At 40.0% G+C, this 15868-nt stretch overlaps 2 protein-coding genes across 2 annotated transcripts; one reads left to right on the top strand and one right to left on the bottom strand.

The window, feature by feature from the left end:
- Nucleotides 1–2840: 2840 nt before the first annotated feature.
- LOC120020061 (ras-related protein Ral-A-like) lies at nt 2841–7178 on the top strand. The gene is made up of 4 exons (XM_038963497.1): nt 2841–2954; nt 3414–3622; nt 3747–3921; nt 7056–7178. The coding sequence occupies exons 1-4, from the start codon at nt 2841–2843 to the stop codon at nt 7176–7178; spliced, it is 621 nt and encodes a 206-aa protein (XP_038819425.1).
- A 3379-nt stretch (nt 7179–10557) lies between these two features.
- On the bottom strand, nt 10558–13176 carry LOC120020694 (M-phase specific PLK1 interacting protein). Its single transcript, XM_038964404.1, has 2 exons — nt 12679–13176; nt 10558–12265 (listed from the first exon to the last, which is right to left on the bottom strand). The coding sequence occupies exons 1-2, from the start codon at nt 13057–13059 to the stop codon at nt 12068–12070; spliced, it is 579 nt and encodes a 192-aa protein (XP_038820332.1). The 5' UTR covers nt 13060–13176; the 3' UTR covers nt 10558–12067.
- Between the last annotated feature and the right edge of the window lie 2692 nt (nt 13177–15868).

The following is a 15868-nucleotide window of genomic DNA, read 5'->3' as shown; positions in this document are numbered from 1 at the left end:
TAGGGTATCAAATCACTAGCTCTAACATCAGATGGAATTCCAGCATTTCCCTGAGTTTTTAACGCTGGCCCTCGAAATATGCAAAGGAGTGCCGCAATTGGCAATGCATGCCACATCGGTCTGCCTTTTTTTTTTTTTTAAAGCTAATCAAATGAAGAGAACAGCCTAGACAGTGATGTCATCTACTTACCATGTCCGTAATAGACATTGGACTATACAGCAGTGACGAGTATGGCAAGCAGGAGGACAGGACCTGAGGTAGCTCCCACCATAGAATAGCAATAGCTGAATCAGGGAGTTGGGAATCAGGGAATCAGGGTAGAATCAGAATCAGGGAATCTAGCAAGTATGTGGAAACACAAGGGGTACCGAGGGAGGTCCCAAGGACCAGTTTAGGAGGAGGAAGAGGAAGTAGTATTATTTCCTTGCTATCTGCTGGAAAATCGGAGCTCACTTTATTAGTTTCATACATCAGCCATTAAAGTTGTCCCTACACACTGATCCTTGGTCAGTTTAGCCCCTCCCCCCACACTAATGGTTAAGACTAATGGTTTACTGGGGAAGCTGATCCTAGATCTGCACCTAGTTGAATCCTCACACCAGAGAGGTGAGAAATGGGGATTCCTTTGATCACAAACCCTGAGGGCAGTGCATGGATCTCTGTAGGGCTGGATGATATATCGTGTATAACTGTATGGATTTTTACAATAGTCTATAGCGATATTTTTTGATTCAATGTTAAAATGTTCTACTTCACTGTCAGTTTTGTCCTAGTTTGGTTGAGTATAAAACCCATCAAAATGGAGAAAGCCCATTTAAAATTAAAATGTATAAATTTTCTGCTATTTAAGAGTCATGCATTACTCAGAAAGTCATTCTAAACGTTCATTATTCAGAAACATAAAATACCTTAATACCACCAACAATTTAAAAAAAAAATGTGTTATGATATTTTTGCCCATATCGCCCTGAGGGCAGTGAGTGTATCTCCGTCTGAACAACACAGCCAAACCCAGATGGCAAACAAGCTCAACCAACTGACAAGCCTGTCATTAGCCTATGTAACCTATATGCCAACGACGTCTGTGTGATGTAAATTGGGTTATGTCTCCACTCCCCAGCCTTTGTGAAATTTCCCGAGTGGCGCAGCGGTCTAAAGCACTGCATCTCAGTGCTAGAGGAGTCACTACAGACCCTGGTTCGATTCCAGGCTGTATCACAACCGGACGTGATTGGGAGTCCCATAGGGCGGCGCACAATTGGCCCAGCGTCGTACGGGTTAGGGTTTGGCCGCAATTGTAAATAAGAATTTGTTCTTAATTGACTTGCCTAGTTAAATAAAGGTTAAATAAATAGACTTCCTTCAAGCTTGCTAACCACTGTATCTAGTTTTGACGTCATGAAAGAAACTCCAGTCTGAACCTAAGACTAAAACATGTAGAAATAACAAACCTATATTTTGAAATAATTTACCTATTTTTCTTCGATCACAGTATTTTAAATAATTATTAGCAGAGCTATTTAGCGGATTAGTTTTATTTTGTGGTTTTAACATTCAGGATTATGGGCAAAATTAAATTATTGACAATGAAAAAAAGGTGGGGACTGTTCCCTTGTCATATAATTGGAACATTTTAATATCAATATAGAATATAATATATAATATATATAAAATATTTTTCCAGATTGCATTTTGGCAAAAATATATTGCGACGCGAATATTGGATCGCAACAGACAACCTGGTTAAATTTGGGTCCCAAGGCAAAACCAGTTGAGAATCACTGGCCTAAGGGCCTGTATATGTTCAAAAAAGGACAGTAAACACTGAAATAGCGAAGGATTTTTCTTGTTAAACACCCTCCTCCTCCTCCTCCCTAAAACTACACTTCTGACTGATGTGAAATTCAATGAGGAATGGCCAGCTGCTGAGACAAAAGGGGGTGTTGTGCTCTCTCCCGCCCACTCACTGGCTTTAGAAAAGAGTGATTGTGTCCTGATGTAGCACTTAAACAGTGTTTGCTTAAAACAAACCCAACAACTGCATATAAACAATACCGACCCTTTAAGCCTATCAATGGCTAGGAGAACTGGTTTGGCCTCGGACACATTGACCGGTTTTGGAGGCTGAGGACCTTGCAGCTGCTTGTTTTTTGTTGTTGTTGTAAATAATGACTAACTTCTTTTTTTACATCTTTTATGACAGATCCTCAAATGAAATAGGGCTTTATCGTCCCTTTTGAAACATTTTGTTACAAGTAGGCCTAGACTTCACAAGACAATGCCTTTCCTTTTCCTACCTTTGAACTGAGCAACCACCAACTTCTGATTTAGCATGGTCATGTGAAAAGGTGTTAAACACTGACTAAATACTACGCCATTGTTAGAGTAGCGTCTTAAAATGATAGATGGACATGAATCACTGGGTGAATTTAACTTTTATTTCAAAGTTCAGGTAATCTAAATGACCTATGCCAACATTGGCCTACTGTATTGTCTGGGGATATTTTTTTTTTTTGTACGATGGAAAGTTTTAAATCATGAGATTATATCACTACACTGTTACTATGAACAGTGACTTTTTAAAGTTTTAAAGTATGAGATTATATCATTACACTGCTACTATAAACAGTGACATGTATTTATTTATTTCATTTTCTTCTTCACAGGGACTGTTGGATCACCCTTAATGCTGAGACATTACCACCCTCTCCTGATCGCCTGACTTTCAAACCAACCCTTTGCTTCGGTTCCGTCTCCCCTCTCCCCCTCTTCTTTCCCTCCCTGTGAGTGAGTGAGTGAGTGAGTGTGTGTGTGTGTGTGTGTGTGTGTGTGAGCGGTCATGACAACCAACAAGCCCAAGGGGCAGAACTCTCTGGCCCTCCACAAGGTGATCATGGTGGGGAGTGGAGGAGTGGGCAAGTCAGCCCTCACCCTACAGTTCATGTATGACGAGGTGAGCCACTGACGTGTGTGTGTGTGAAGCCCTGTCATCGTCGATGACCTGTTACAACACTCTTCATGTTTTCTTCCTCCCCTTGGAAGTAAATCACTGTTCTGACATGACATAACCAGTGACATCAATGCAGTGGAAAGCTTGCATACGCCAAGCCAATCAGATCAGTGATTACTTCAAGGAAAGAAGAATGCTTTTTAAGAATATTCAAAACAGGGCCAACATGTCCTGAAAATGGACACTCCTGGTCACTGATATCAATTGTGGAAACTCCCCACTAAGGCCCCATTTTCCACTCTCAAAAGGACTTTTCTCTTCCTCAATTCTGTCAAAATTACATTCTGCCAAAATTACTTTGTGGTTTAATCTTTAAAACATTTTATTTATAATGTAACCTGGCCTTATAAAGAAACTCTTCCCTCAATATGTCCATCTCTTTCTCCTACTTCTCTCCATCAGTTTGTGGAGGACTACGAGCCCACCAAGGCGGACAGCTACAGGAAGAAGGTGGTATTGGACGGAGAGGAGGTGCAGATCGACATCTTGGACACAGCGGGCCAGGAGGACTACGCCGCCATCCGAGACAACTACTTCCGCAGCGGTGAGGGCTTCCTCTGCGTCTTCTCCATCACCGAGGCCGAGTCGTTCGCCGCCACCGCTGACTTCAGGTAATAAGAGCGGGATTTGAAGTGAAAAGGAGAGACCAGGTTTGGGGTCGGTCAATTCAGGAATTAATTCCATCCACTCTCCAGAGATCTATAGGATGACATGATCTCCCTCTCTCCTCTCCAGAGAACAAATCCTGCGAGTGAAGGAGGATGAGAATGTTCCCTTTCTCCTGGTGGGTAATAAGTCAGACCTGGAGGAGCGGAGGCAGGTGAGCGGCGAGGAGGCCAAGGCCCGGGCCGAGCAGTGGGGCGTCAGCTACGTGGAGACCTCCGCCAAGACCCGTGCAAATGTTGACAAGGTGATGGGGCTTTTATTAATTTTTAATTTATTTTACATACAGGGGTGGTTGTGAAATTGTTAGATTACTTGTTAGATATTACTGCACGGTTGGAACTAGAAGCACAAGCATTTCGCTACACTCGCATTAACATCTGCTAACCATGTGTATGTGACCAATAAAATTTGATTTGATTTCCCAGACACTAAGCCTAGTCCAGGACTAAAAAGCCCTTTCGTTCCAGGACTTGGCCTAATGTGTGTTTATTCACATGGTGGTGCAGTCTTTCTTGAAAACAGGAAGGAATGGGATTTTAATAGTTGTTTTACATCAGCTCAATTCGATTGAATTTGCATTATCCAGTTATTGAATATATATATATATATATTTTTTTTTCTAAAGCGTGTTTTATGTACTATAAAACCAGAAGCTTCCAGGTAGACTTGTAAAGAGGAAGTGTGTAAAACGCACTGGGTTTGTCTTTGTCTTTTGCAAAAACAACAAAACAATGGATCGCAAAAATAAAGTGTGTAGAGTGAAGTTGTCTGTAAACAAAGACAATATTGTTATGGTGATGATCTATTGAATTCTAGGGCTTACTGGCCAATACAAGGCTATACAGAAGACGTGTGTTTGTGCGTGGGCGCCAGTGAGTGCAAATTCTGCATAAAACATTGTTGGCGCTAAGCTAAAAGGACAGGGCTACCTCACACACAGGTTGAAAAGATTTGACATCGGTCCTCAAATCCTCAAAGTTCTACAGCTGCACCATTTGAGAGCATATTGACTGGCTGCATCACCACCTGGTATGGCAATAGCACCACCCTCGATCACATAGCACTGCAGGGGGTGGTGTGGACAGCCCAGCTCATCACTGGGGCTGCGCTCCCTGCCATCCAGGACCTCTATATCAGGCGGTGTAAAAAGGTCTGGAACATTTTGACTCCAACCACCCAAACTATAGACTTCTCTCTGTATCCACACAGCAAGCATCACGTCTGATAGCAACAGGCCTCTGAACAGCTTCTTATCCCCAAGCCATAAGGTTGTTAAATAGCTAACAAAATGGCTACACGGACTATCTGCATTGACCCTTCTATTTAATTAACTGATTATGCACTCCCAGACCTTTACACATTCATACTGACTCCACACACACGCTGCTGCTACTCGGTTTATCATATATCATGATGCCTAGTCACCTTACCCCTATACATATCTATCTCCAGTAACCCTGCACATTGTTAATATGGTACTGACCCTGTATATAGTCACCTTACCCCTATACATATCTATCTCCAGTAACCCTGCACATTGTTAATATGGTACTGACCCTGTATATAGTCACCTTACCCCTATACATATCTATCTCCAGTAACCCTGCACATTGTTAATATGGTACTGACCCTGTATATAGTCACCTTACCCCTATACATATCTATCTCCAGTAACCCTGCACATTGTTAATATGGTACTGACCCTGTATATAGTCACCTTACCCCTATACATATCTAGCTCCAGTAACCCTGCACATTGTTAATATGGTACTGACCCTGTATATAGTCACCTTACCCCTATACATATCTAGCTCCAGTAACCCTGCACATTGTTAATATGGTACTGACCCTGTATATAGTCACCTTACCCCTATACATATCTACCTCCATCACTCCAGTATCCCTGCACATTGTTAATATGGTACTGACCCTGTATATAGTCACCTTACCCCTATACATATCTACCTCCATCACTCCAGTAACCCTGCACATTGTTAATATGGTACTAGAACTGACCCTGTATGTTAATATGGTACTAGAACTGACCCTGTATATAGTATGGTATTAACTGACCCTGTATATAGTATGGTATTAACTGACCCTGTATATAGTATGGTATTAACTGACCCTGTATATAGTATGGTATTAACTAACCCTGTATATAGTATGGTATTAACTGACCCTGTATATAGTATGGTATTATCTGACCCTGTATATAGTATGGTATTAACTGACCCTGTATATAGTATGGTATTAACTGACCCTGTATATAGTATGGTATTAACTGACCCTGTATATAGTATGGTATTAACTAACCCTGTATATAGTATGGTATTAACTGACCCTGTATATAGTATGGTATTAACTGACCCTGTATATGGTATTAACTGACCCTGTATATGGTATTAACTGACCCTGTATATGGTATGGTATTAACTGACCCTGTATATAGTATGGTATTAAACTGACCCTGTATATAGTATGGTATTAACTGACCCTGTATCTAGTATGGTATTAACTGACCCTGTATATAGTATGGTATTAACTGACCCTGTATATAGTATGGTATTAACTGACCCTGTATCTAGTATGGTATTAACTGACCCTGTATATAGTGTAATTACTCGTGTTCTTGTTTTACTTTAAAGTACTCCTGATATTGATTACTGCATTGTTGGGAAATAGCTAGCAAGTGGCATTTCACAGTACCTGTGCACATGACACAAAAAAAGTAACTTCTATTGAATTGCAGACTTACTGACAAACACAAGATCCATAGAACACTTACCTGCCCCTCCACCTAAATGTACATGCGGATAGTCAAGTGGCCGTTATCACCTGTATTTGTGGATTAATTGTTGGATCAATCAGCTAATAGTGGGGTGTGGTTGGACAACTCATGATTGTTTTTAGCAATGCATCCAACGACCGTGAGTCAAACCTATATAGGTCAATTATTTAATTTAAGGGATAGTTCACCTAAATTACAAAAATGACAGCAATCCATGCTTTGGTTTCATTTTTGTAACGTTAGCATTTGAAAACAGTACGGGGGGGGGGTATGGATTGCAGTCAAACCTTGTCCTTAGACTGCTTACAGGGTAGGAAACCATTGTGTTATTTTAGGCCATAACAATTGTTTGTGATATGTGGTGGGTGAGGTCATACAAATTAGTATAGAAGGGAGGCAAACTGCCAAATAAATGTTAAATGCCGACCATAAACTTCTGCACAGAAACACAGGATTTTACAGTACCATAACTGGGCCTGTTTTTGTATCTTTTTATGAAGCTAGGCTCTGTATTTGGCGACCCCCCCCCCCCCCTCCCTAGCAGAAAAAAAAAAAATCAATGACCAAGAAAATTCTCTTCCTTGCAGGTATTTTTTGACCTGATGCGTGAGATCAGAGCCAGAAAAATGGAGGATGGCAAAGAGAAGAACGGAAAGAAGAAGAGGAAGAGCCTGGCCAAGAGAATCAGAGAGCGGTGCTGTATTTTATAATGAGGCGTTCCGTCCATCGGCTTCCTTCCCGAGCGCTCTCCACCTTGCCCATTCCTCTGGGTTGTGTTCATTTGGTACCAAATGGAAGAAAACGGACTGAAACAGGGAGGGACTACCTGGACTTGTCTAATAACAATTGCTCATTTTAGCTTTCTGTTGCAAGAAGTTAAAATATCTGTTGCGTTCTGTAATGAACATTACCCAGGTTTCCCTCTCAGAAGCCATGGCCAAGGGAGAGAAAATACTGTTTTATTTATTTATTTTAATTTTTTAAAAGGTGAGTTCACTAAAGGGGAGTTTGTTGTCCAATTATAGTAAACACTAAAATGGTAAGACTACAACTGAAACCAAAAAAGGAATTTGAGGCCACAAAATACATTTATTTTCAATTGTAATATTTTATCCCAAGAACAGTAATGACCCCTCTTAATTATCGTTCTGAGAGATAGTCAATTTAGGAAAACTTAAATGAGTGGCTGGCTCTGACATCTGTGGTATGCCACTGGTGTAGTAGCCAAACAAACAAACAGTTGCTATCGGAACGCTCACGCAACGTTTGCAGTGTAGTATCAGCGTGATAGTAAATCACTATAGTTCCTTTTTGTAGCTCAGTTGGTAGAGCGTGGCGCTTATTACGTCAGTGTAGCGGGTTCGATTCCCGGAACCACCCATACGCACGCACGCACGATCAAGTCACTTTGGATAAAAGCGTCTGCTAACAAGGGCACATTTTATTATATCTCATGGCTAATTTCAAATGCCGCTACATTCAATGTCACTCCAGGAAGCTCGACTTCACACAGACTTGAAACTAAGGGTGTTTAATTGAAAGATATCGAATGGGATCCCACAGTCAAACTTACTCTCTTGCACTGGAATGTCTCTCTGCCATCTGGTTAGTCTGCTGTGAAATGTGAAACTTTGCATCGTGCTATACAGGCCAATGGAGTTCTCTAATGAACCATGGGTACTTGTTCAGAAGAAATACCTCGGCAACTCCGTAGTCAATCACACAGTGCCAGTGGCTGAGGGGCTTATACTAAACAGGCCAGTGGCTGAGGGGCTTATACTAAACAGGCCAGTGGCTGAGGGGCTTATACTAAACAGGCCAGTGGCTGAGGGGCTTGTACTAAACAGGCCAGTGGCTGAGGGGCTTATACTAAACAGGCCAGTGGCTGAGGGGCTTATACTAAACAGGCCAGTGGCTGAGGGGCTTATACTAAACAGGCCAGTGGCTGAGGGGCTTATACTAAAGATTACACGACAGGCTGCTTTCCTGGACACGTGAAGCCTTAGTCACTAAAAAGCTTTTTCAAGTTTTACTGAGCATGCTTTATTGTCCAGCACTAGGCTTAATCGGTGTCTGGGAAACCGGACCGATATTTGCCTTAATTTAAGAGGATAGTCTTTTGGTGACCATAGTTACATTAATATACAAAGGAGTAATAATGCTTGTAAAAAAAAATACAAGTTTCATCTAAACCAGAGGTTATTTTTAGAAAATTGGTAGTATCTCATTTTGTCTTTCAGCCTGGCCTCAAGACTGAAAATTGAAAGTAGGAATTTCCAATGACTCCCTAATAAATGAACAGGTGATTAAAATTAGGCCTGTAGCACAAAATCGGTGTACTGGAAAATTATTATGAATGGCAACTTTAGTACGTTACCATTTAAGAAACCATTACTTTCTGTAACTGCCGAGTCCATATTCCACGTCTTTAGATCCTGCTATAAAATGGAGGAGGAATGTACAGGCCCTTCCATCTACAATAAAATGGGAATCATTCCATTGATTACAGTTTCTACCCAGTTAATTATGGGATTTAAAGCTCAACCCTGGCCCCTTAAAGATATGTCCAATTTCATTTAGATGGATCATCACACCTTTTATCAGAGCATTGCATAACACATCTATCCGTGTGTAGAACATGCAATTGGAAAATGGCATTTAGGTTTCTATCCCGGGGCACATCTGTATCCCTTTAACAATATTCCACATACCTTATGTTACAGAGGTCCTCTGTATAGTCTGATAAATAACCTTCTGCCGTTTTCTTATTCGGCAAGGGTTTTTTCTGCTGTTTGTGCACAACTTTTTCCCCCCCTGAGGCAAACTGAAAGTTCGGTAGCCGGAGTCTACGCACCCTTGTCAGTGATTGGTCAATAGTAGGGATTATTCAATTAAAGTGTTTGTCATTCGAGAGACGACTCGTTTTCGTTAATTTTCGTTTTGCTTGAGCGATACTGCATCAAACATTAAATGTCAAATTGCGTGACTGAGACTTCGGAAAAAAAACATCTAAATGAAGCACAGATATCTTGAGTTATTTTAAGATTTTTGAGTAAGTGTATACTGGCTACGGCGTTTTAAGAGGGACAAAGTACTTTTGCCGGTTTTTCTTCTTCAAGGGAGTAAGCAAGGCACATACGTTCACGTCGCCTAGTCGAGTTCTGCTATGCCTTAAGGCATTGGGATTTTCTCACAACCTAAAACCTTGCTGCTAGACAAATGTCTATCGTGCCGTTGAGTTGAGGCAAGGCTATACAGACCAATAATCCCGACCTGATTATTCCATGTACTCATTTACAATATATACACACACTTAAGTAGTTTACCTAGTCCCTTTTTAATTTCAAAATAGGCTACTTTTGATATTGAAGACAGTTAACAGGGGAAATGCATTTCAGAAAATGAAGGCATGAACATCCCTAGTTGAGAATCTTCCATGTTAACTGCGCTATCATATAGATAGGTGTTACTCCAGTCCTTGGATGGAATGTACCAACGAACTTAAAATGAAGGGTTCTGAAAGGAGGATACAAACTGAATGGGAAACTATTGCACCAATGGCCCACTATGCTTAAGTCTCCTCCGGCTTGTTTGAAAATTCGAGAACTGTCACAATTTTTTTTTTTTATGAAGTTAGTCGCACACTGCAAATAATATTTTAAACCATCTCCTCAGATGTAACGTAAGTTCTGGCCTAGTACTTTTCTTTTTACCAAGACAATTATTGTAACCTGGGTCTCGTTCATTAGGCACCAAATGGAATGAAACTGGGAGGAACTATGAACTTCTCAAGAAAGTCTTGTTTCTCAGTGAAAAACAGTTTCCACTGTGTGTCCTAATGAACACGCCCCTGGTATCCCATGCTAATGTTCGGTTTGTGTGAGGCTTGATATCTAGGAGCAATGACGCTATCATGAAGTCTGTGCTGCCCGTTGCCCTAATGCTGGCCGCTGGTAGCAGAGGTCCTTTCAACTCATAACATGTGGAATAGTGTAAATTGACTGGAAACTTAAGGAAAGGGGAAATTAAATAACTTAATATGTCAATGTTTTGGCTTTTTCTTGGACAACCTTACAAGATGAACAGCTATAAAAGTTAAAGCAATGTTTAATACAAATTTCAAACCAGAGTAAACTACATTTTCACATGAGTGTGTATATACACATAGACAGAAGTATGTAGTACTGTTGCATAAGGGACAAGCACCATGTCAATTTGTAAAATCATATATTGAGACTTAAAGTTAACAGATTATATAAGGAAGCCACTCATGCATTTACATAATCGAGTAGGCCTAACTCTTTGGCCATCATGAATTAATAATGGATTAGGTTTATTTAACCCTTTTCTACCAACTGAGGTACTCAAAGCACTTCACATAGTACGAGGGGAAAAAAACAAATCACCTTGCCCACCTCCAACGCTCACCACCCATCAGGTGAGGAGTGATATGCCAATTAGAAATGAGGGGGATGATTAAGTGGCCTTGATGGAATGGGGCTAGGTTGGGAATTTAGCCAGGACACCAGGGTCAACACCTAACCAGAGAGTCAGGACAACCATTTAACAGCCCCATCCAAAAGATTGCACCCTACACAGGGGAAGGGTGGTATGCTGCGGAGCAATTGTCTTAAGTCAAACTAATCACAACCGTTTTACCATTTTTGAATTTACTACAAACACTTACATCAAACTTCCAAATGATATTTCTTGACAATAAGAAAAAGCATCCTTTAGAATACATATTTACACATGTAGAAACCTGAGGCAGTCACTGGTTTATATTGCCCATCTTGAAAATACCAGTAAAATACATTTAACAATGTAATATCATTAGAAATAGGCCTAGAACAAATCTGAAGTGTATACAGTCCATCATAACAGGCTAGACCCAACTAATCAATCAGTTCTTCCAACGCAATGCTAACCTGTGGAGATCAGGGCCCGTATCCACAAAACATCAGAGTAGAAGTGCTGATCTAGGATCTGTCCACATAATCTTATTCACTATGATAAAAAAAAAAAGGCTAAATAGATTGTAGATCAGCATTCCTACTGGGATATGCTTTGTGGATACGGACCTAGAGATTCACAGCTGTACTTCTGAGGGGTAAAAGTAAATAAAAAGGGTCCCCCTACTAATCGACACTTTATACTGACACAATGTTAAAAACGGGAAACGTTAACATATGATTAAAAAGGTACACAGACAGACCACGTATGGTACTAAACTAGCCTGCAAAATGGATAAAATAAAATTCACCAAAGAATTTTGAGTATAATTGATTCCCTGTGTTTGGTTTTAGTATGCTGCCATTTGCCCTGAAATTGAGAGTCTCACGATCAGGTTTAAAATGTAACGGTGTGATCAAGGTGTGCTGGAAAAGAGCTTCAGATAGTGGACAGTCTGTGTCCACTAACAATTGCTGGTGAATCCTCTGACATCTTCAAAGACTGCTGTACTATAGTCTGTGTTATAGGCAACTTTACCATACTTCAATGGTTTTTGGTAATAGTCCCGAAACAAAAGAAAGAACAGGGCAAATATGAAACGTAAAGGGTTGAGGCCTCATCTGCATGGTTTGAAGGGGGGAAAGTCCTAGTTGAAATACCTCCCTGGCCTGCCTGTATGTGTGGTTTGCTGTTGGGAGCTGGTTGTACTTGTGACCGGCACTGGCTGTAGGCTAGCCCATGGGTCCTGCAGCATAGAAGCGTTGTAAAACTTCTCCACACCACCTTGTGCCCCCTGGCCTCTGCCACCACGCGACCCAAACGGAGTGGAATGTCGAGGGGAACCCTTCAGGAAAAGAACCATCACGTTATGAGACATCGAAACTAAACGACTTTTGCATAACTAAATAAAATGACGGGGCGTCGGGAGGTCAATTACAGAAACGTGTGGTATCGAAACTAAAAAAAAAATGAAACAAACGCCAAAACATACTACCTAGTCAAATCATACTGATGGTAAAAATAACGTTTCGTCGTCTTCTACTCACTAATCATTTATGTTATCGTTGGACAGACAAATATATTTGTTATATCAAATGTGTAACGTTAACTCGGAGGCGTCCGAGTGGGAAATAGTAGGTGAAACAAAGCCGGATCTACGAGTACACAGACTCGAGTCGCTAAAATAAATGACAATTTATAACAAAGGGTTACTTAGTCACCAAGTGTAAGCAACAACAAAAAACATTCAATAGTTACCTGATAACCCATATGTTGTCCAGGACTTTGTGAATTGTATGGAGAATTTCTGTAAGAAGCACCACGAGGACTCGGATTCTGTCTACGCGGTGTATACGCTGGAGATGAGCCGTTGTTAAATCTTCCTTTACCCCCACTTCCACCGTGATAACCCCTATTACCGTTACCACCAAAGTCTCTCGGAGGAGTATTTGGAGAGGCACTATCAAACTGACCAAATCTAGGTGGTCCAAAAGACGGAGGGGGACCACCACGAAATCCCCACGGTGGGGAAGGATGCATTCCCACCGCGCTGTTGTCGAATCCTGTCGGGCTTCTGAAACCACCTCCTCTCGATCCCATTCCGCCCGGACTGGGTTGTCTGAAATCCGGTCTGTGCATTTCCAAAATCTCAACTATTGCTAAGAGGGGGGGAAAAAAACTACCTTTGCTGTCTTGGAAGCAAATGCCAAATGTATGTTTTCAAACCTCTGTTTACGCGTTTAGAAAACCGGAACAGGAAATACTATAAACAGGAAAAGGGAAAACGTATCCTTCTCCGTCGTTGGCGTTTAAAACAATATCAACATTTAGTTGTGTACTGCCACCTTCAGGTGGAAAGGGATCAACAGCAAGCAACCAAAGCGAGTAAAGGTCATCAAGCAATTATTTCATTAGTTAAAGACATTGGCAGTCATACCATGGAGCATTTAGATATTTGATTTGGAATTTTAGGACCCCTTTAGGTATATAAAAAATATATATATAAAAAATATAATTAAATAATTGAATTTGGCCTTTAATACCAAATCCCATAGAAATGCATTGAATAACACATTCATAAATGGCAAAAACACATACAAAAAAATAAATAATAAGGAATAAGGTTTTGAAGTGTCTGTCCTACATCTAGCATATTTATATATATTTTTTACACATATTGAACCCCTTTTTTTTTTTAGGTAGGCACAAAACGACCTCCATACATCCATTCCATTTACGAGTCCATAGAGTGGTCATACTAGTTTGTAGGCCAAACCGTTAGGACACTACAGGCGTTTTCATGTGAAAACCGATTTTCGGGATCTCTCGTGATCTGACAAACACCGCTGTAGCTCGGCCACCTTCCACTGCAGATAGGCAAGACCGCCATAGCCGGATGCGCCACAGCCGGATGCGGTGGATTGAGAATCAGCCCATTCAATAAACGGATATCTCTAGTTTACTGACGGATTTTTATTATTATAATTAATTTATAATTATAATTTATTATAATATCATACAATGCCTTCGGAAAGTATTCATACCCGTTGACTTATTCCACATTTTGTTAAGTTACAGCCTGAATTCAAAATGCATTAAATATATTTTTTCCACCCATCTACACACAATACCCCATAATGACATAGTGAAAACATGTTTTTAGAAATGTTTGTAAATTTATAGAAATATGTCATTTACATAAGTATTCACAGCCCTGAGTTAACACGTTAGAATCACCTTTGACAGCGATTACAGCTGTGAATCTTTCTGAGTAGCTGTGAGTCTTTCTGGGTAAGTCTCTTAAGAGCTTTTCACACCTGGATTGTACAATATTTGCACATTATTCTTTTAAAAAATGATTCAATCTCTGTCAAGTTGGTTGTTGATCATTGCTAGACAACCATTTTCAAGTCCTGCCATACATTTTCAAGCCGATTTAAGTCAAAACGGTAACTAGGCCACTCAGGAACATTCAATGTCGTCTTGGTAAGCAACTCCAGTGTATATTTGGCCTTGTGTTTGGCCTATTGAAAGGTCTCCCAGTGTCTGTTGGAAAGCCGACTGAACCAGGTTTTCTTCCAGGGAGCTTTAGCTCTATTCCGTTTCTTTTTATATCCTGAAAAACAAAATGCAGATACCACCACGCTTGAAAATATGAAGATGGTACTCAGTGATGTGTTGTGTTGGATTTTCCACAAACATAACACTTTGTATTCAGGATATAAAGTTAATTTCTTTGCCACATTTTCTTATTCTGTACAGACGTTGTTCGTTTCACTCTGTCGTTTAAGTATTGTGAAGTAACTACAATGTTGTTGATTTATCCTCAGTTTTCTCCTATCTCAGCCTTTAAACTCTGAAACTGTTTTAAAGTCACCATTGGCCTCATGGCGAAATCCCTGAGCGGTTTCCTTACTCTCTTGCAACTGAGTTAGGAAGGACACTTGTATCTTTGTAGTGACTGGGTGTATTGATACACCATCCAAAGTGTAATTAATAACTTCACCATGCTCAAAGGGATATTCAGTGTCTGCTTTTACATTTTTTTACCCATCTACTAATAGGTGCCCTTCTTTGCGAGGTATTAGAAAACCTCCCTGGTCTTTGTGGTTGAATCTGTCTTTGAAATTCACTGCTCATCTGAGGGACCTTACAGATTATTGAATGTGTGGGGGTACAGAGATAAAAAAATAAAAAACATTTGACAGTTTAATCAGTGTATTATGAATATCCTGTTTATTCAATGACATTGCAGTAGCAATATATTGTTCACTTTGTTGTCAATTTAAAATTATGCAAACTGAATATATATTTCTAACCAGCTTAGTAGACTATCTTTACTGAAGTGCAGACTTTGTTGAGAATGTGTTTAAAAACATTGCAGTACAATATTCAAGCCATACGTATTTCAAACATAATGTTAAGATGAATTTCCCAGTTGGGTTTGGTTACCTCGCATCGTCTGGAACCTGAAGATGGAGCTGCAACCTAATGAAATGTTGTTCCGTAGACAACTGAAAAGAACAAGACACAAAAAGTACTCCGATTTAGCAGATATGTGCATTTCCTCAGATGTTATTTATTGGAAGTTATATTGCATACATACAACTCTGGAAAAAATTAAGAGACCACTGCAAAATTATCAGTTTCTGTAGTGTTACTATTTATAGGTCTGTGTTTTGGTAAAATATTTTTTTTTGTTTTATTCTATAAACTACTGACAACATTTCTCCCAAATTCCAAAATAAAATATTGTCATTTAGAGCATTTATTTGCAGAAAATGACAACTGGTCAAAATAACAAAAAAGATGCAGTGTTGTCAGACCTCGAATAATGCAAACAAAATAAGCTAATATTCATTTTTAAACAACACTATACTAATGTTTTAACTTAGGAAGAGTTCAGAAATCAATATTTGGTGGAATAACCCTGATTTTCAATCACAGC

Source organism: Salvelinus namaycush, chromosome 25 (genome assembly GCF_016432855.1).
Source record: "Salvelinus namaycush isolate Seneca chromosome 25, SaNama_1.0, whole genome shotgun sequence".
Lineage (NCBI taxonomy): Eukaryota > Metazoa > Chordata > Actinopteri > Salmoniformes > Salmonidae > Salvelinus > Salvelinus namaycush.
This window is presented reverse-complemented; position numbering and strand designations above follow the sequence as displayed.